The following is a 21,934-nucleotide window of genomic DNA, read 5'->3' as shown; positions in this document are numbered from 1 at the left end:
TCCATGACACTAAATTGGAAGGAGCTGATGTTTCCCTCAAAGGCAGAGAGGCTGTGCTGAGAGACCATGACATATTAAAGAAATGTGCAATCAGCAACTGTATAAAGTTTAACAGAGACAAGTGATGGAGTCTCCTTCTGAGATGAGGCAACCCTGATTGTACAGACAGACAGGGGAATGAGAGGTAGAAAGCAGTGCCAGGGAAAGGGACCCTGGGGATCCTGGTTGATGAGAAGCTGGACATGAGTCAGCAGTGCCCTGGCAGCCAGAAGGGACATCCCTGTCCTGGGGACACCAGGCCAGCTGGGCAAGGGAGCAAATTGTCCTGCTCTGGGTGCAACTTTGGGTGCCACAACAAAAGAAGGATATAAAGCTACCAGAGAGCATCCAAAGGAGGGCAGCAAGGATGATGAAGGGCCTTGAGAGGAAGCCATGTGAGGAGGGGCTGGGGTCACCTGCTCTGTTCAGCCTGGAGGAGACTGAGGGCAGACCTCATTGTAGTTACAACTTCCTCATGAGAGGGAGAGGAGGGACAGGCACTGATCTCTGCTCTGTGAGCAATGACAGGACCTGAGAGAATGGCCTGAAGTTGTGCCAGGGAGGTTTAGGTTGGATATCAGCAAAAGGTTCTTCACCCAGAGAGTGGCTGGGCACTGGAACAAGTCACAGCACCAAGCCTGACAGAGCTCAAGAAACATTTGGAAACACTCACAAGCACATGGTGGTGTTCTTGGGGATCATCCTATGTAGAGAGAGGAGTTGGGTTTCCATGATCCTTGTGGGTCCCTTCCATTTCAGGACATCTTATGATTCTATGGTTCTCAGTTGTTATTTCCATAATTTGACTGAGATCTCATAGAAAACTTGAAGGATTTCTCTCCATTTCAGGAACAGCTAACAAGTAGTTAATATTAATTAATGATCACAGACCTCATCTGTATGCAGTGGGCTTCCTTCAGTGTAGGACTCCAATCCTGCTGAATTATCTCACCTATTATCTGGATCCCTAGACCTAAGGAGAGGGTAAATGTCTTGTCAAAACTACCATCTCTCTTGTCAGGACAAGTGGTAGAACAACTGTACTAGCAAAAGTATGAATGCAATCATTCAGCATCCAGTTAAGTATATACCAAGATTTGATTTAAAGTTATATGGCATTGAATCAGCAGAAAACACACTAACTGAATTTAAAAAATCTCCCTGCCAGAGCCTATATCTTGGCTGTTTAGAGCAGTAGCATGTGCCACCCTTTGGGAAAACACTCTCAGAGATCAAGGAGTGAATAAGAGCTGGGAGACATTTAGATACATTTTTCTTAGAGTGCAAGAGCTCTCAATCGTGATACTCAAGAATTTGGGTAAGGGAGCCAAGGCTTAGCCATCATCATCACAATAATCTCTTCCTTGTCTCCTCAACACTTAGCACTTTCCACCCCATTTTACACTGCCTGATGATCAACTCTGGAGGCCAAGGAAGACATGGACTTGTTGGAGTGAGTTCAGAGGAGATCACAGGCATGATCAGAGGGCTGGAGCATCCCCACTATGAAGACAGGCTGAGAGAGTTGGGGCTGCTCAGCCTGGAGAAGAGAAGGCTCTGGGAAGACCTCAATGTGGCCTTCCAGTACTTAAAGCAGGCTTATAAAAGAGATGGAGATACCTTTTTACATAGGCAGATAGTGCCAGAACAAGGGATAACCTTCTTAAACTGAGAGTTTCGATTTGATATTAGGAATAAATTCTTTACTGTGAAGAAGGTGAGATGCTGGAACAGGTTGTCCAGGGAAGCTGTGGATGTCCCATCCCTGAAGTGCTCAAGGACTGGTTTGATATCCTAAGCAACACGATCTAGTGAGTGGCATTCCTACCCAGAGGCAGGGGGATTTGAATTGAACAATCTTTAACATTCCTTTCAACCCAAACCACACCAAGATTCTATGATGCCTTGTGTCTCTCAAATTTGTATTTGGCTGGAAGATATTTTGCTAGAAAACAAAATATTTGCCTAGAATAAATCTCTGGGGCTTGAAACAGGCTGTGTACAAACCTAAGAGGTGTAACATGAAGCTCATCTTTGTTTTTATTCAATCTTTTGAGTGAGTAGTGGATTGGGAATTCACTACTAATTATTTTTTCCACTATTTGTTTTCTAGATAGAGGGAAATGAGGCATCGTGAAAAAAGGAGGAGGCAAATAGCATATCTCTATGCATATCTCCTCTCAGTCCCTGCAGAATGACTTTTTCCCTCTGTGAGTGTGCTAGTTTTACTTTTCATTTTCTTGATTCTAATATCTAATTAAAGTGCCTGATTCTGAAAATGCCTATAAAGTAGAGAGGCAAACAGGAAAAGGCAGTACCTTGCTGTAAAGGCCATTTGGTTTATTTTCTCCTCTTGCTGAAGCATCCTAAGCATGTCCTATTTGGGAATACCCTTACTGCAGTGACCAAGGCAGTAAATAAAAGAATATCCATGGTCATTGGACAGTTCATTTGAGAAATGGGAAAATACACGACTGCCCAGTAAGTATGCCCAATCTCCCTGTATTTACCTGTCTCTATGTTTTAGGAGAGTGCAACCAGAGTGCTCCATCTTCTGTGTTCCACACTTTCTCTTCAGCTTTGGGGAGCCTCAGGACATCTACTAAGAGCCAGCTCATCTCCATGAAAGCTCTGGTCTGGATTTGACACCAATTTAGTTTGATCACAAAGTTCCAGTAACTTTTACTTTGGATGCAGTCACATCAGTGTGCCAGCACTGCTTATGCTGATTTTATACTAGAAAGTTAGAACAGTATATGTATCTTTATGTGCTTTTCTTCTGCCTACATAGAGCCCTACTTCAGACTGTGAAGAACTGAGTAGACATCTTTGCCCAATATCTCAGATTGCCAGTGCTTTACGTTTGAGTCTGTACTCTTCAAACACCCTTGAGTGGAAAGTTACGTCCATTAAATCCAAAGAAACTGTGGGATAAAATACATTGGCCACAGAGAAAATGTTTTATGCTACTCAGCTCATGTGCTGACATTTGGAGCTGCACAGAAAAAGCCACCTCTGAAGCCTGTCAGAGGCACAATTGCTTTTGGAACATGAACTGAGGTGATGGCAAAGACCTGAGCTTGTATTCGTAGTGTTCCCATCAGCAAGGCAGAACACAAGCCCATCACCCACTAGTGGCTCTGAACCCTGCACTGCAAGTTGTCACTGTACCCAGAAACCCAGCAATCTCATTTATGCAAAAATAAAAACAAAAAGACAGCTCCTCCTCATGGGAATAAAAATTAGTTCCAGCCAGGCAGCATAAACCCTGAATTGCAAATTACGATGACAATATTTCCTTGTTCAGAAAAGCCTGTCTCAAAGAAACACCGTTAGCATCAGAAACCCCATCCAAATAAATCACTGGAGAAGACTGCAGAAATAGGGTACAAAAGCAAGGGAGAGGCTAGGACTCTCTCAGTAAAGAAAGCACCCACCACTCTGGAGTGGTGCCAACCCACAGTAAACAAGGGATCTTTAGTTTCAAAAAGTACATTTTAGGCAGCAGGACAAATGTGTTACTTGTGTTTTGGCAGCGCTCCCAAATGCCTGCTGCACAGAAGACTGGTGATGTAATTATGGCCACAGCAGACCCAAAGATATCCCAGTCGTTGTGTGAGTATAGGATCATTTCCTCTGGGCTGGATTTATCTCACCTCACTTTAGTCGTTTAAGAGACAACTAAAGTGAGGTGAGATGAATCCAGCCAGGTGCTCTGCCTCAGCTCACTTGTGAGGAGGGATCATCCCTTCCAGAGAGCCACCTCTCTTGTCACCTACATGGCAAACCACTGAGTTAGAGTCTCCCTCCCGTTGCATCTTTGTATTGCCTTTAGTACAATGAATACAGGTATAACTAACTAATACTTTTGCACAGCCCAGAAAGCATACTGGTCTTGCCTAGTGTACAAAGTGTATGAAATTAAACCAATTAAATGAATAGGTTAGGGAATAGGTTAAGCAGGGAGATTACCTTCCTTGAGCTTGTATCCCTCCTCTGCCACCTGGCTGGCAGGGCAGTGGGAAGGCATTGCTAAATTCCTGCACTCTCTCAGCACAGAGAGTTGAGAACAATAAGATTTTGCTGTGCTGTACAAGGCAAGGACATCCTGAGCACTTCACACCATGCTTTTTTTTTCCAAAAAGCTGATTCTAATCTGCTTTTCAGAATAGCTGCTGCCTGCTGAATTAAAAAAGAGTGTCAGGCCAATTTAGGCATCTTGGCAAACTAACAAGAACATTTCCAGACTCAGATGGAGTGAAAGTCAAAAGAAAAATGTAAATTTAAAGGGAAAATGAAATTTTGCAACATTGCAAGCAAAGCACAGTCCTTACCAGTGTAAATGAAGACAACCCATCTGGTTCCATTGTCAGAGCACAGAAAAAGACGTAAGAATAAAGACATATTTGGGATGATATCAAAGGTTACTGTTGCTAGTCTAGCCAAGTATCTTACACCAACACATGTAGCAATTGTTTAAATTGAGAAGGTCAGTCTGTCCCCTTGTAAGTACTCAGCTCCCTGCAACTCACAGCTATCAACTTTCTAAATTAGGTGGTTTATCCCTCCAACAGCAAACTGGTCCTCCATGCATCTATCTAAACTCTTTTGAAATCATGTCTATTTCAGCTCTCCAGACCACAAAGGAAAAAAAAAATAGTTCAGCAATTCCATTATGTATCACATTATCCTGTTTTAAATTTGGTTTAGTCCTACAGTAATTGCTGTCTATGCCTATGTATTTCTGAATGTTCATGTCGTGGAATGGAAAGGCCTAATCTCTGTATTGAGTCAAAACTCAATTTATTGCTATGAAATTAAGTGAGTTCTTGCTATGAGATGCAATCCACACCTCAGAGGATTGTCTGAATTGATCTCAGAGCACTTGTTAAATATCTTAAATCTCTCTGTGATTCTTTTGCATTTAATACTTACAAGAACCATACCCCACTGCAAATAGGTCCTTGTACTTTGGATTCCTGTAATGAGAAAATGAATATAAGATGGCATTTATTATTAACCATGTAGTTCCACAGCAATACACAGTGTTTCACACATTAACTTCAGAGTTCATTCTCACAGGACTCCACTCAGTCTGAGGGTTCTGCCCTTTGACCGTATGCACTAATAAAGTTTGTGAGCAACCTGTCCAAAGTCATGATGCACAAAAAAGCAGAACATCAGAAGATCAAAACAGTAGATGAAAAAGACAAAAAGACAGACATGTCAATCTCCAGCACTTCTTGGCCTATCCATTTCATAATTGCAGGAAGTTTACTTTTAAAAATTAGATCTTTGAGGAAAGCAAAAAGGCAGGAATATATAGGTTTCTATCTTTCAGTGGCAAGAATTAAAGAGTTTCTGAATCAATAAACTCACTTTTTGTACCTGTTATTAAATTATGAGAGATGCTTTCAGAGACAGCTATCAGTTCATAAACTCTAGATCACAACCACAAATCAGGAAGGGAAATTCCCTTCTGACCCAGCTGGTGAACATTGTATTTCCTGTGGTAAATACTGGCAATGAGCAATTAGCCATCTACTATGTCTTCAAAAGCCCCTTTACTTGAAAAACATCTACTCTCCCCACAACCTCTGCTGTGGGTGGTAGATTGCTGCAGGTAGGATTTCCATGGGACAAAGATCAGTACTGTTTGTTACCCCTGAGCTCACACAGCACAACCAGTGCTGTGTTGCGAATTCAATTCCATGAAATGAACATATGTGGAAATTATCTATGAGTATTTTCTCTGAATTGCTACTGTGAATTGATAAAATAAACCCACTTCTCTTTTCATTTCTCCTTTTTCATTTGGGCTAATCCCTACGCTTCCTAAAGCTCTTGTTCTTTTCACTAAAGACACCATCACTGCTAAAAATGAGAGAATAAAAATTGAATTAGAAAAGCTTATTCCATAAAGCAATTTGGAGTAATTCTTCCAATTCCAGAGTCATCATTCTCTTATCATTTCCTGGAGACAAATTTAACAGTAGTATAAACTACCTATTAAAGATGCCTTTTCTCCCAATTTTACTTCCCATTTTGACTGTTATCTGTAATTCTCACACAACTGCATGCATGATACTCTCTTACATAATACCACAGTGGCTCGAAAGGCAGAAGATGGCAATCCTGCTCTGTCTCTCCATAGATTCTCCTTATCAAGGCACAAATGTGCTCACACAAACAAATAAGAGGAGGCCTAAGAGCAGGGGAGCACAGGGCAGGGTCTGACTAGGTGTGTCTCATGCTTAGTGCATGAACTAAGCCAGTTCTGAGGAGCATCAGGCATGTTAAAAAGTGAAAGGACTCATTTGTGTTGGTGATAAGTGGGGTTTTTTTCCACAGTAATAACCATAGCAATAATATCTCAGAACAAAAGAGAGTAGATTTGCAAGCATCAGTGATCATTTTTGGACTGACCAAAATATGTGAAAGTGAACTGCAGGGCAAATGCCTACTGCACTGAACTGTGCAAGATCCCAATACACAAATACCTCTCTTGTCTGGAAGGGAAGCCCTTGCATGGGGAGTGGCTCAGGTCACTTGGTCTGCTCAGCCTGCAGAACACAAGACTGAGGGGAGACTTCACTGCCCTCAAAATGTCATTGTGAGGAGGAGGGGCAGACACGGATCTCTTCTCCATGATGAGCAGTGACAGAAGCCGAGGGAATGGCATCAAGCTGCATCAGGAGAGAGCTACGTTCAATGTTATAGAAAGGTTCTTCACCCAGAGGGTGGATGGGCACAAGAACAGGCTCCCCAGGGAAGTGGTCACAGCACCAAACCTGACAGGTCACAAGAAGTGTTTGGTCAGCACTCAAGTACATAGCTGGATTTTTGGGGCTGTCCTATGCAGGGCTGATTCCTACAGCATACTGTTCAAAGATATGACACATCTATCCCAGCTTTTCCAAGAAAGGACTTTTCTTTGCCCTGTTAACCACACTCACTTTGCCCCAGTGCTGCACAGAGCCTGCTCTGCCTTCAGATTCTGCTGAAGGGCACAAGCCTGTCACATTCAGCCTTACACAATCTTCTCTGCAACCAGGAGCACCAGGCACGTTTCAGTGCTGCCCAAGCAGCCGACTGTAACAAATCAAACCCGTTTTCCCTGAGAAATCAGCCCTCATAAGATCCCTTTACATTCCATTCCACTCCCCTGCGCAACACTCGAGATTAAGTTTGGAATGAAGATACTTACCAGGAGAGGGCAGTAACTGCAAGTTTCTTGGTTTTTTCATACTGGAACTTCCAGAGTGGGAGGAGGGTGCCATTCTGGCCTCTGTATTCATCTGATGCATCCTCAAAATATTTAAAATCTAAACAAACAAAAAAATCAAGGAAAGGTCTCAGCATATAAATCAGAAATCAATCAGCATAGTTCAGTGTCAGGGAAGCTTTAAAAGACAATCTGTTATCCTCACAGCTTCTGCACAACCCAACTGTTAGTGTAAAATCTGTCTCAGTTCTTAAGTACTGACTCCAAACCAGCAACTCAGCCCTTTAAATGCATTTTAACAAGTTCTCTCACACATAAGAAAAATGAAAACCAAACTGATGATCAGCAGACAAAGAATTAACAAGAAAACAGAAGCCCTGAGCAAGGTGCGACCTCAGGCCACTCCCAGGCTGGACATGGCTCTTCAGAAGGAAGCTGAGCAGACGCAGCAAAATTACTTTTGTAAAATGACATCAAGACTGAGTACATTGCCATGGTTGGTATGTGGGCAGGGATCAGCTCTGCTGTGGCTGCTGTCACTAGCACCTGCATCCAGGAGTGAAGTACCTGCTGAGGGAAGGAAGTGCTGCAGGGAAGGCAGTGCTCACCAGACCTGCTGTCCCCAGCCAGCTCAGAGCAGGGCTAATGTGCCATGGTCTTTGCTTGCCCATGGTCTGATGTACTATTTGCCTTGTGTCAGTCAGCAGGTTCCTAGACCTGCTCATTTTAGTTGTTTTTCTACTCTGTTCTGTCCTGTCCTTGCTGTAGCTGTGGGTACTTATGTGCAGAGCTAACACTTGAGACTTGAGTTAGAAGCACCTCTTAGCGGCCCATACCTTGTGCAATGTCATCATATGTGTTCAGGTTCACCATCCGTTCCGCTATTTTAGCAGCCCTTGCAACCATGCTTAGAGAATCGACGTGCTGAAGAGAACAGAAAGGAAGAGAAAATGTATTTCCTGTCTGTTTACAGGTGCCTCAGACCTCATGTGACTGAAAAACCTGAGTCCTTTGATCTTGAATACAGATTAATTTGAAACGTGTCATACCAGAACCTAATGATACAAGCACTTAAAAAATGTAATCACTTTATTATAAATTTAGCAAGACGCCATCCACAGCCGAGCTACAGTAACTTCAGTGTTTGCTTCTGATTTAGCTCAATACAGGTACTCACCTCTAAAAGTAGATAAGAGTCTTGTCTTTCAGTGTAACTCATGATAGGATGATCTATAAGGACACAGATGATTCCTATCCCATCTCACTGTTCATCAGATTTGGTGATGAAATCAGAGGAGTTTGGTCATGCATGAACACTCTCTCATCTCTACCTGGAGAGCTCTAAGGTCTCGTGCATTAAGTAAATGTCACAGGATTTAGGAGTCCTTCGGTCAATCACTGGGTAATTCCAACCTGATCCATTCACACATCCATGAACACGTGGAGAAAAGAGAGCCCAGCAGGGGCTGTTTGCCTGTCAGCAGCTGGCTGGTTCATATGCCTATCTCACAGAGCCCTCTGGCTGATCACTGTATCTTACTAAACTCCATTCTCAACTATTTTTTGTGAGTGTGCTCTCTATACTCTGTGTGTAAGTGTGACCACCAGTGAAATCCAAACTGGACTTACTAGAAAGAAGGACAAAAAGCTTAGGTGCTAGAAGTGGGAAGGACAAAGCCTGAAAGTCCACAGTGTTGACCATATAAGTATGTCATCACAGCTCTGTGCAATGATGTCAGAATGCCAAGGCATATACAAAGTGCTCTGAGAGCTTGCTGCTCCAAGCACCTGAATCCCCATCCACTACTGCTGCCCCAAAGCCCCACCAGTGTTTCAAAGCCTTTAATCTTAAAGCCCCTGCTATGAACTGATAGCTGCCAGCACAGTAAGATCTCCTTCTTAGTGACAACACTGGGAAGAAACATGCCATCCTTGACACAGCTCAGAGAGTGCCCTGAATAGGAAAAGAAAAAGCGAAACGGGTTGACCAAACTGCACCACACAGTCACAGTCAGAACTAAGAACATGACCTCAGATTATGTCTGTCCCTCTGCTTCTTTCCTGGGCTCTGCAGAGACTCAAGGGAGATTGAGTCTCATTCAAACAGCACAGAATTAATAGGGCTACACAGAGATGAGCGGACAAAAGAGAAAAAAAATTCTGTAAACTGCTACATTTTTTATAAATCCATGGTTTGCTTACACCTCCAGTAATGTGTGCAGTCCTCTTTTCCTAGAAAAAAATTGAGTAGAACTTGAAACCAAGCTCAGAGAAAGGAAGCAGATCAAGGCAGGGGATTCTGCCCCTCTGCTCCACTCTGGTGAGACCCACCTGGAGCATCCAGCTCTGGGGTGCCAGCACAGGAATGACAGGGAATGACAGGGAATGACATGGAATGACATGGAACTGCTGGAGTGAGTGCAGAAGAGGGAAGAGGCCATGAGTATGATCAGGGGCTGGAGCCCCTCTGCTATGGAGACAGGCTGAGAGAATTGGGGTTGTTCAGCCTGGAGAAGAGAAGGCTCCAGGGAGACCCTAAAGCACCTTCCAGTCCCTAAAGAGAACCTACAGGAAATACAGGGAAGGACTATTCATCAGGAAGTACAGGGTGAGGAACACCTGTTCTAAAATGAAAGAGGGTAGATTTGGATCAAATATTAAGAAAAAATTCTTTACTGAGAGTGTGGTGAGGCCCTTACACAGGTTGTCCAGAGAAGCTGTGGATGTTCCAGCCCTGGAAGTGTTCAAGGTCGGGTTGAACAGGGCTTTGAGCAACCTGGTCCAGAGGAAGGTGTCCTGCCAATGGTACAGTGGTCAGAATGAGATGGGCAGTGTCAGTGGAAAGCAGATTAAAAATAAAAAAGAAAGAAAACAAAAAACAAAACAACCTTGTAAATGCAGAAACAATATATTATTCAATCAAGGTTTTTTCTCCAAAGCAGGAAACTCTCATGAAACTCTCAGGAAACTCATGAATCCAAAAAGTTTTAAGTCAGCTTTTCTGTCAGGTAGCTATCCTGTTAACAACACATCTATGACTACATTTTTGACATTATAAGTGGATGAGAGTAAGTTATTTTCTCTTTGTATCCTGTCGTGTTTCGGATTTCATTTATTCTGTATGCTACTAAAACAAATCTTCAGAGGAAGTGCTAGGACTAATTTCTCCTTCTTTAAAAAAAATTCTTTTTGAAACACACTTTTCCACCTTAGGCCAATTCTGAGCTAGCTAGCCAAATGCAAGGAGAGCTCATAGGATACCAGGTTTGCTTTGTTTATTTCTGTGCATAAGTTATCTTTAGAACAGCAATAATGTTAATTGAATCATATGTAAAATGGAAAATGGGCTAATATTTCAGAAAAAAATGTCTTGGTCTTGCTCTGTAATTCCTTATGACTAACTGCCTCATACTTGCCTCTCAGCTGCTGGCCAGTTGCAATGTGTGACTCCCATAAACTGAAGCATGAAAAAAAGCTTCTACTCGTGTGTAACTGCATATCCAGGAGACAAATCCCACCCTGAAATCAGTGCAATATCCACGCATTCCTCTAGTAATATATATACTGTGGCTAGAAGAGCCCCTGGTTTGCAAAGAAAGAAGCACAGTACAGGGCTGTTGTCATTGTTGCCCAGCCAACACCTGAATGCAAACACCAACTGTAAATCCCAAATAAAGTCCCCTAGCTGATATCATGTCAAGCAGTTATTAAATTCCATAACTGTACTCATCTCCTCATTTTCACTCTTTGCTTTCAATTCTGATAAACTGCAAACAGAATATTGAAGACAGGGGAGTTGGTAACAACTCTTGTACTCTTCAGGATGACCAGGAACAGGTGAACAATAATGTGAAAGTGAATTGCATTCTAAATTCACCTGTTACATGAAAATGATAGTAGCCATCATCCAAGAGCTTCCAAGTGCTATTTTGACCCTGTGGGCTGTCTCACCAGGCACATCTCAGACAGGGATAATGCTATTATGAGGTAGACAAGTGAGACAGAACCTCACATGATTCAGGAATGCACATTTCTCCGTTAAATATAAATTTTGTTTGGACTTCTTATGAAAATGATCAACCACCTCCCACTGCAGAAAGTTCCTGCTTTGATTTCCTATTTTAATTAATTTTTTATATTTAAATTTTTATATTCCTAATTGGTTGACATCATCAGTATTTCTGTTGACACTCTCCTCTTCCTTAGTAACTCTCCTTCTCTCTCTGTTATCCAAATCAGAGTCCCTACCTACCTTTCCATTAACAGATAAATACGTTAAAATTTTCTAGTGTTGAAAATTCAAGCTTTTGATTTCTTATGATATTTTTTCCATATCTATGTAGTTTGCAATCATTGAAAAGCGATGATCAAAACCACATATCCCTGCCTACTCCTGAAAAGGTGTCAGCTCACCTTACATAACACAAATATCTTCTCTACTATTCATCACAGGGTAAATTCCAACAGTGGACTCTCATAGCCACATCACAGCTCCCCAGCCAACATGAAGCTGCTGGAAAAACAAACTCATGTTTCTCTCTGTCATTACAGAGAGAAATGTAATGACAGAGAGATAAACCTGCTCTTTACCAAATATTGTTTTGATACTCCAAAATGAAGTCTTCCACTCCACCAGTCCCTCTCAAGCTGTAATAACAACTTCTCTGGTCTATCTAATAATTGCCTAATAGCACAATAGCAATAGTTTTGCTATTGCTAAACAGAATTCCAGCTAGATTACTTTTCTTCTACTTTGCTTGTTCAAGAAAACCGCAACTTGCTTTTCATTAAAGAAAGAGATGAGATTATTTGGACACAGCCTACCTTTGGTAAATATGTGCTATTTTATTCCATTTCATATTTAATCTCTGTTCTGTATTTTTTTCCTCCTCATTAACTCTGTTGCCCCATGTGCTGGCAAAGGTCAGAGTGAGGGTATTGATTTTACCTCTCTTGCATACATGTCCTTGTTATGGTCTAATCACCCCTCTTATTGTTATTGCTCTTGTTATTGCTCCACCCCTCTTTGCATAGATTCATTCAAAATCCTTAATGCCAGACTTGTGTTTTCATACCTTGCCATCTAAGGGTGAGAGGAGCGAGACTGCACCAATTGCATTAAGCTCTTTGCATTTTGCTTCTGCTTCAAATACTCTCATTTCTAAGTTCATTCAAGAACATAAGGAGGGTAATGGGTCAGACCATCATGTCTCTGGGTCAGAACTGTGGAATCACAGAACCATTTGGGTTGAAAAAGACCTTTAAGATCATTGAGTATCCTCTCTGTAATCAGAGTCATAAACAGATGGTACAGGAACAGAAAGAGCAGGACAGGCAGATACAACACTTCTGTCTAGTTATCTCTGCTTCCAGACATTTTCAGCTCAGAAAATTTAATATCATTCCACTTTGGTATTCTGTGTTATCCATGGTCTGTGTACTGCCTTGATTAAATACTGAGGAAAAGTTCCAGAAGTTGTATCACTGTCATTAGATGTAGCACACCCTTTCCCCTCTACTTCCATTTGAATGAGAGGCACATGGAGAGATTTCTAGGAGTTCCTCATTACAGTCTCCAGTCAGATATTTTCTATTATTCCAACTTCTACTCCCTCACATATCTTCTTTATAAAATTCCCACCCTTCCTTCTGTTGAAATTCTTGGTTATCTCCCTTCCTTTCCTGTTGGCTACCTCTATTGTCTGTTTTGCTAAACCACGTCTTTCTTGCTTTTCCTAGCAAGAAACCTGCAATGCATAGCTTCATTTTACTTCTCCTCCTCTAGTGAGAGGCATCTGTCAAGAACTGCCAAGGCTCTCCTCTTCTCCCTTCCCCTCCCCTCTTTTCTTCTCTGCTTTTCTGTTCATGCACTCCTTTGACCTCTTATTCAGTACCAGTACTGTTTTCTCTCTCTTTTCTTTCACTACATTTTTAATCCTCCTACCATCATCTCCAGCTGTGGCTCTAGTTCTTGGATCTTCTCTTTCATGGCTTCCTACCATAGCAACAGCTTCCATGAGAGACCCATCTGTGGTAATAGCCCCTCATTTTATCTTCTTCTTTCCCTTGGGTTAAATCTGGTGCTATCTCAGTAGCTATCATAGTTTTTCTTGCTAATACCTAGCCTGACCAAAACAATGGTGGAAATTAATTGTGGCTTCTAGCCATTGCAGCTTGATCCAGATCAGCCATGTCTCCTTCTTGATGTTCCACAGCTCCCTTCAGCAATGACCAAGCACAGTTTGGCCTTAAAAAGCACTCAGCTGGAAAAGCTCTGTTTTAATTAGCATGGTGTAACAACATATGTAACATGTGAGTTAGCAGCTCCACAAAACCTACTTCTCCATTTGCTGACTTGAGGCCAGAAATACAGATCCTGATACCATCAGCCTTTAATTTCCATATACCTACATCTGAACAGACATAATAACTTTCTAAAGTCTGATTTGAGCCTTGGAGTACTTCAGGTTGCATTTTTTCCAGTTAATGAGTGCAGAATTCATCAGGTTTTTCATACACTTCAGGTTGGTTGATCAGCCTCACAGAGGACCTCAGTTTGGGACACCAGCTCTTGTATAAAGAAGCTTTTCCATTCACTTATTGAATGCATCAACTTTTTGGTTTCCCTTCAAGCCCCCTGGAAAGTGTTAAGCGTGAAAAGCAAAACACCAAAGGAACAGATAGCATGAGTGACTGGATTTCAATTTCCCACTGTTGTCAGCAGAGTGGGCAGCAGGTGCTTTACAAATGGTTCCACTTCATTTTCATATAGCTTTTAGCAGTCCATCCTTTAAGCCTGTAATTGCAATGTTGACTTGAGGCTTAACTCTCCAAAACACACACAGGTGAAAGGATTACTGGTTTTCAAAAGGACTGTGAATTTCCATGGCACAATTCACAGGAAGAAGCCTATCAGAACATGTTCCTGGTCTCTTTATACTGTAAAGTTTATGCTGGCACAGTGAGTGGCTAAACCAGTCTAATCCTCTGCAGTTGTATTGGCCATATGGTAGGAAAGAGCTAAAGCTAGTTTCAGGAGTCAGCTCTTATTACACACACACACACACACACACACACACACACACATCTATCTATCTATCTATCTATCTATCTATCTATCTATCTATCTATCTATCTATCTATCTGTCTATCTATCTATCCATCTATCTATCTACCTATCTATATCTATATATCTATAAATATATCTTTTATTCCAACATATATACCTATATATTGATATGTCTACACCTATTCTAGGAGGAAGTTACGAACTGATTTCCATGATTCTGTATTATAATTCTCACGGTATCTTGCTCCAGTCATTAAAGAAATTATTTCAGTTTGTCTTCTAAATTGTTTACCTTAGACTGGGGAAGAAAGAACCAGCCAGTTAAACCATAATAGAAATTTCCTGAACCCCTTGAAAACATTTTGGAACATGAAGATCTCCCAGGGTTGCTATATTGCCTTATATATTGTACAGTAAGTGTTTGAAGTGGGATCATATTTTTAAGATGGGGATACTGTCACTTTGATAGAACGAACTGTCGTTCCCACAGGGCACTCCTAGGTTACTCCTGAATCTGGATTAGGAGTCAGTATCACCCTCACAGCAAGTTCACAGCATCAGGCCAGGGCATGGCACATGTTAGGACACCTGATATTCTGAGAAGCATGCCACTTAGGTATCTATAATTAGAAAATGCATAAATTGTAATTCAATAAAATCACTAAAAATTAAAATTAAAAAATAGTGAGAAGTGTTTTACTACAGTGCTGTATTTTGAAATAATCATAAATTTCAGTGCCTTTCAGATTGAAACATTGTATGTAAAACCATCCTCCCTTATAACTCTTTGAAAAATCACAGGGTGTTTCTACCTATTTCATTCTTTTATCTCTCACGTAATAATCAAAAATGTGAAACAAACACAGCACACAAAAGCCAAGAGCTATATATCTCACATGGAAATCTGGTTTGAAAATTGGATTATGCAAAATCAAAATCCTGTTTTATACAGCACAACAGAAATCCTGTTTTGGGAATTCAATTTCTAGCAAAAACTAACTTTTGCATTTCCTAAAGGTGTTTTTTTTTCTACTAAGACAACAAGCTACACAGCCAACATGATTTACTTTGACCTGACTTGCTCTACAGATGCACCCACCAGGACTTGGAACAACCTTTTCCTCCACATTGTGAAACATACCGGTATCTCCACAATGGATAACTTTCTTCCAGTTTTCTGATCATCCTTCTTTACTGCCACAGGTTTTGCTTTTTCTTTCTCTTTTGCCTTTTCCATTCTGTCAAGTTCCTCCATATAGGAATCATAGATAAACCACTGAGAGACAGACAGAGGCAGGATTTATCAAGAGCTGATCATATTCCTGAAAACAGCCAACTACACCATCACAAAAAATACGATAGTCATCACAACAGTTCAACTGTTCCTGGAATTAGCTGAACATCTGTCTTCTTACACAAAAAGTGAAGACTGAAGGTCCAGGATTTTTCAAGAATGATGGAGCATGTCGTATTTTAACAACATTACAGCATTCTTAACAATTTCTTTCCTCCAACACTCTACTTGCTTATTTGACTCTGTCTGTACCTTTATTTTTGCAGGACTTTGTGTTTGGCTAATTTACCAGTGTTTAACAGGAAACATGCATTAAACATTTGCTTTATGACATTTCTCATGTGGTGTTGGAAAATTAAATTGTAGAAGCTTAACACAATTTAAATTTGGACTCCGACTCTGCAGCATATGATCAAATGGAAACTGAGAGCAGTTTTACATCTTCTGCTCTGCCACATGCTACACATGTCTTACTTGAGTAGATCCAAAAGTAACTTCTCTTCAGAATTATTCATTAGTATTGAAATCCTAGTATTGTATCTGAGGCCAGTACATTTCATTCAGGACAAAACAAAAGGCAATCTGACACATTAGCTTAGGATAGGGAGTATGATTCAAATATAGACTATAGACTAGAACATTGAAATAAAGGTAGCAGAACTCTTTGGTAAAAAAAAAAAAAAAACAAAAAAAAAACAACCAAATAACTGTATTATGTTGTAAATTTGCAGAAATAAGATGGAAAGATGTTCCAAACATCAGGGAAAGCACAAATAAGACGAGACAAGTATGAGAAGGAGTAGAACAGAAAAAATTGGAATAGGAGATTGTGAACATAAGGAAGAACATAAAGGAAAAAGAGTTGAGGGGAAAAAAGTGTTTATACAAAAACACTATTTTAGACCCACTGAAAATTTCAACAATATAAAAAGAAATCAAAGGAAAACCTTTCCTCTTAGCTTTCAAACATTTAATGCAAAATCTTAGTCAGGGGCTAATTATCTTAAAGATCTCCATTCTAAGTCTCAGGGCATCTCACTGTAAGGAAAAAAAATGGAAGAAAACTCCAGCTGGAGGGAAGGAAGATCTCAAGCCAATTACTCTGTAATTTCAGGTTCAGGAATAGAATAGATTACAGTTTTTAACCTGACAGAGATACTTCCACTCCCTTTCCTATCATTTTCCTATACCAGCATTTTTTAAATTGCTGCCATTATGTTACACTGTCTTCTCCCGTTCTTCTACTCACTGGTACCCAAATGGTGCTTTCAATGCCAGTTTGATACACTACTTTGAAACTATGTTTATACCTGTGACAAATACAATTACATTTTACAAATACCTGAGAATTAATCAGCAGAGCTGGCTGATTCCCTTTCCACTGAAAGATGTAACATATTTCTTATGTGAAATTTTATCCAAAATAGTTCATTTTACCTTTTTAAGAGATGCAGAAAAAGCTACAGAGCCTTTCACCATGAATAGATAGGCACATTTCTGCTACACAAAGCAGAGTTAAGTCTCTTGCAACAGTTCCTTTTGCTGTTGTTCTCACTTGGTTCAGCTTCAGGCTTTAGAAACCTGCTTTTGCATACTGCTAAACTTAGTCAGAGTAAAAACCCAAGTGCTGCATATGCCAAATTCCTAACAATACTCCAAGAGAGAGCTACGTCCCTAGAGGAGCCAGTACCCTGCAGCCTGCAGCCCACCTCTTGCTGAATCCAAAACTATCCTCACCCTGTGGTTTCCCCATTCCCACTGCCTTAAGACTCTAAAGCAGACAGGTCAGGGTGGCTGGCAAAAAATAAACCAGTGAAAAGCATCTAAACTGAGACACTCAACCTTAGAAATATAAACCATGAGCAAGTTCACCCATTAAGGCAGAAGAAAGGGTCATACTAGTTTGCTGTTAGATCAAATAGGAGACCAAAGCCACAGTAAAGGAATTCATTCCACTGCAAGGAATGTAAACACAATAATTCGGTTTTAACTTTCTCACACCTCAATTTCCAAAATGTAGTCTAAAATAACTTTAAAGATAAAAAGGAGGTAGATATAGATACAGATACAGATGATATAGATATAGATATAGATATAGATATAGATATAGATATAGATATAGATATAGATATAGATATAGATATAGATATATAGATATAGATATAGATATAGATATAGATTTACCTGGTTAACATTTTCTGAGAAAGTTCCAAAAGGTAAAGGGTCAGTTTGCAATGCTTTTTCCTGAAAAAAGAAAAAGCATAAAGAAGCATAATCTCAACATTGAAGCACCCTGCAGTACCACAGTCTAGTTGTGGAAACAGTCTGCATGAATAACTTGATATCCAAATGACTCCTAAGGCAATGTACAACACTGTTGGTGATTGTGCAACTATAAAAAGATTTTGTTGTGGGCCAAAAGAATGTTCACAAGACCTTCTGATTTTTTCCCACATACTTGAAATATTTCAGCAGTTAATTTTGAAGGAATTCATATGGGGTTTTTTCACCTCTATTATTTGAAATGTTCTGGTTACCAATTCTGGTATCAGTTATGACATCCTACCAAATCTGAAAAGTTTTGTCCTATATATTAAAAAGCCAGTTGGATACAACAATCAGAACAAAAGAATTGAACAGAGTCAATTCATCTGATGCTATTGAAATAGTATTTTTACCATCCTTACATCAACATTCTGAAATAAATTAATATATTTCTATGAAACATTCCCTTAAAAGAACAGCATCTTCTTTCAAAAAACCGTTGTGTCAGAAAAATTTTAAGAAGCTGCCTGTGGCATTTTACTGACCTCTGAAATGAAGACATCTCAGAAGTGGAAACTGCATACCCAGTACAGCATAGAAGTATTATGCAGCTATTTAAGGTCTGTATTCTGCTTTCAAAGGCAGAATCCTACAGAGACACACAAGCTTCTTCCAATAAAATCATTGGGAAGAAAGAATATTCAGATCTGGGAACAAAGTAATAAGAAATTCCACAGCTTCCAGTGGGATTTTTGAAAGATGCAGAATCTAAGCTCAAACTTCATAGCAAGCACCCCACTGCTGGACAAACTGTCCTGAGATCAGTCTCCAGCAGCACAGTAACTCATATATCTCTCTGAGTCCTTCATATGTAAAGACATCTAACCCTCGGTGTAATGGCTGTAAGACAACAGACAGGCTCTTTGGGGAAATACACATTCCAATTGTAGCAAGGAAAACAAAGTAATCTTATCTCTGAAACTTGTATACCTGGTGTAGGAAACTCCTTTTTGAACACTCTGTCAGGAGCCAACATCACCAGGACTGCTCAGTCAGAAGGCCCCATGAAAACATGTTCACAGGGTATGGCTGTAGGTTCAACAAAAAGCTTAGGGAAGGAACATAAGGGTTTGGGTCTGTACTTATTGGAAAGTGCATGTAAAGTGGGAGGGAGATGTACCATGTACAAGAAGTACAGATTTATTACACTTACATAAGTTTGTTACTCTAGTACCCATGTTAATACAAGCCCAAACATATTTGTCCTTTTAACATATGGAGATTATATCTTATCTACTATATCTCTGCTCCATTAATAAGAATTGAAGTACAAAACCATAAAAGTATACAGTGACAAAGAGAAATTGCTTTCACACATTCCAAGTACTCAGCTGCTACCCTAACATTGCTTCATACATTTTCAGATGAGAAAATAGACTTGAAAAATACAACCAAGTAGAGGCTTAAGGTTTTACAGAAGCCTCAAAACTTTTTGTAGGCTGTCCAAGAGTTCATGAGGCAAGAAATTTTCTGTCACCATTGTCACTACAACAATTGTTTTACAACAGTACAACCACTATACTTTTTTCCCTAATAGTATCAATAGATCACAGGATATGATACAAACAAAGTTGATCTACATGCCCCCACCAAAGGAAAGATCCTCCAAGTCACTGAAGAAAACAGCAACATACCCGCAGAGGATAGTGGAATGTAGTTGAACCTCTCTCAATGAAGTTGAACTGGTTTTTAAGCTTCCTTTCTGGCACTTTTTCGGTATGAGGCTCTTCCTCTGCTGCCTCAGCTGTTTCTGCTTCATGTTCCCCTTCTCCCTCTCCTTCTCCCTCTCCTTCTCCCTCTCCCTCTCCTTCTTCTTCAGCCTGCAAGAAAAAACAGCAGTGACTTCACCCTGAGAGAATCAGTCATCTCTTCTCAGACTGCTGGTTTCTGCTGACTAGTGAAGGAGGCTGTAACTGAAGATTAAATATTTAAGATGCAAATTAGGAGACTTCCAGCACTCAGATCAATGAGATCCTGAAATTATATCTGAATGGGAATATATACATTCAAGGACTGAAATTATTTTAAAACCTGACATAAGAGAGATACTTGATGCAAGAGAGATAATATAGCACAGTTGCCTTTGGTAAAATGGACTCAGGGACCCCAAGATTTGTTAGAGTCCCATTACCCTGTGTTTTCATTTCCTTGTTAGACAATGAGTTTCACCTGAAATTCTGACACTGTGGGTTCTGACACCGTGTGGATAAGAACAGACATTCACAGGCTACTCCTTTCCTATCAGCCTTTAAATCAAGCCACCACTTAATTAATTCAGTTATGTCTTAATCACCTCTCCAGTTTATTGTTTTTCACCAACGGATATACTGTCCAGGAAGATTCTAAATCCCAGCAGATTATACTTTATTTTGATGTAATATCTGGATAAAGACAGATCTGGTATGATCTCCTTGTTCACCTTCTATATCTGAAAAATGGCAGCAGGACCACAGCTGCCCAGGAGAACCTGGAGGTTCTCACCTACAGTACTGACATCTCAGACATAAAATAATCAATCACAGAAGCAAACCCATTTTATAGTAATGCTAATTTAAAAGCTAATGCTAAAAATAAAATGGACAGCTCTTAGCTGGCTATAGAGAATTACCTCAGCTTCTTCTGTGGGTTCTTCATCTTTAGTCTCTGCCTCTTCAGTTGGCTCAGCAGCAGCCTCCACAGGAGCCTCTTCCTCCTCAGCAGGAGTCTCTTCTGATGACAGAAAGGATACATGAATGAGCCCAGAATAACAGGACATCTTATCCAATATTCTACAGATCCTCTATCTTCTGGAGCATAGATGTACGTATGTTCCCTTTCCTAATGCTGTATCACTAGACAACACAGAAACAAATCCCCACTTTGGAGAACAATTGTTTGCTCAAAGTCACAAAAGGTCACAAGGGTATTTCTAGAATTCATCTGCAGTACTTCTGGATTAACTGAAATAAAAAAAATAAATGTTTTAACTCAGAGCAAACTTCTGTAACCCTTTTGATCTGAGTAACTCTGTTTCTGGGTATCTCTTCATCTCCAGACCTTTCTATCCTCCAGAATTTTCTGCAGTTTGTACAACTACTAAGAATGTTTTTAAGGCACACAGAAGTTATAACATGGTTGTTCTTATTTATATGGATAAAAATTAATATACGAGTTTTGTTTGACAATGATGGATGTCTGCATTCCAATCAAAGCCTTGACTGTGTAGCCATGCTAGCATAGAGCCGCTTGAAACTAATTGGTTTGGAATCTGTGAAAAGCACTGCCAAAAATCCATGATTTCATGGCATTGAAGATCCCATTAAACACTTTGCCCTACTTCAAATCATCATACATGGTTTGTTAAGTGTAAAATAAAGGAGGTACTGACCCTCAGAAGCTCCAAGCAAAAACTATTCTCAGGAGTTTACCCAGTGTTATCATTGTGCCTGCAGTTACCACTTTGACAGAACACTCATTGTGACAGAAATTCTCCCTTCACAAACAGCAAAAATACAATTAAATCACTAGCCAGTAACATCACTCCCTGCTGAAAATTCAAACCTGGAACTCTTTACTAACAACAGAGCTTTCAGAATCTGGTTAATGCATCTTTTTGTCCAAACACTTAAGAGTGTTGATAGTAGCTCAAATCAAAGGTCCAAGTAGTTCAGGGTTTTGTAACTCACGTTGTCTGAAAGTATATGGCTTAGTAAGAATTCAACAATTGGTCATGCATGTGATAGTTTCCTGAAAAATCACCCAGATTCCAAACATTTCTGCTTTGATACTTTAAATCATGTCTGAAACTTTCAAAATAGGCTAGGTAGTTTAGACATGTATGCCCAGCTAGTGGTAGTGAAAGATGTTTAAAAGACACTAAATAACTTGGAAAATTCCAGTGTTAGCATTCAAATAAAAAACACACACTATTTTCTAGACTGCAGCAAACACCTGGCTGATTATTTTTCTAATTTTGATTGCCAACAGGCAGGCAAGCCCAAGT

The 21,934-nt window shown here is 40.2% G+C and overlaps 1 protein-coding gene across 2 annotated transcripts in view; it reads right to left on the bottom strand.

The window, feature by feature from the left end:
• DNAI1 (dynein axonemal intermediate chain 1) overlaps window positions 1–21,934 on the bottom strand; it is a 137,145-nt gene that overhangs the window by 98,250 nt on the left and 16,961 nt on the right. For both annotated transcript variants that reach the window (XM_014270358.3, XM_074533441.1), the window contains exons 6-12: window positions 20,561–20,661; window positions 19,587–19,772; window positions 17,812–17,871; window positions 15,475–15,609; window positions 8,101–8,188; window positions 7,247–7,364; window positions 4,975–5,018 (exon numbers count right to left, since the gene is read on the bottom strand). In XM_014270358.3, coding sequence (XP_014125833.1) covers window positions 4,975–5,018; window positions 7,247–7,364; window positions 8,101–8,188; window positions 15,475–15,609; window positions 17,812–17,871; window positions 19,587–19,772; window positions 20,561–20,661 — 732 coding nt within the window. The remainder of the gene's footprint in view (window positions 1–4,974; window positions 5,019–7,246; window positions 7,365–8,100; window positions 8,189–15,474; window positions 15,610–17,811; window positions 17,872–19,586; window positions 19,773–20,560; window positions 20,662–21,934) is intronic.

Source organism: Zonotrichia albicollis, chromosome Z, assembly GCF_047830755.1.
Source record: "Zonotrichia albicollis isolate bZonAlb1 chromosome Z, bZonAlb1.hap1, whole genome shotgun sequence".
NCBI lineage: Eukaryota > Metazoa > Chordata > Aves > Passeriformes > Passerellidae > Zonotrichia > Zonotrichia albicollis.
This window is presented reverse-complemented; position numbering and strand designations above follow the sequence as displayed.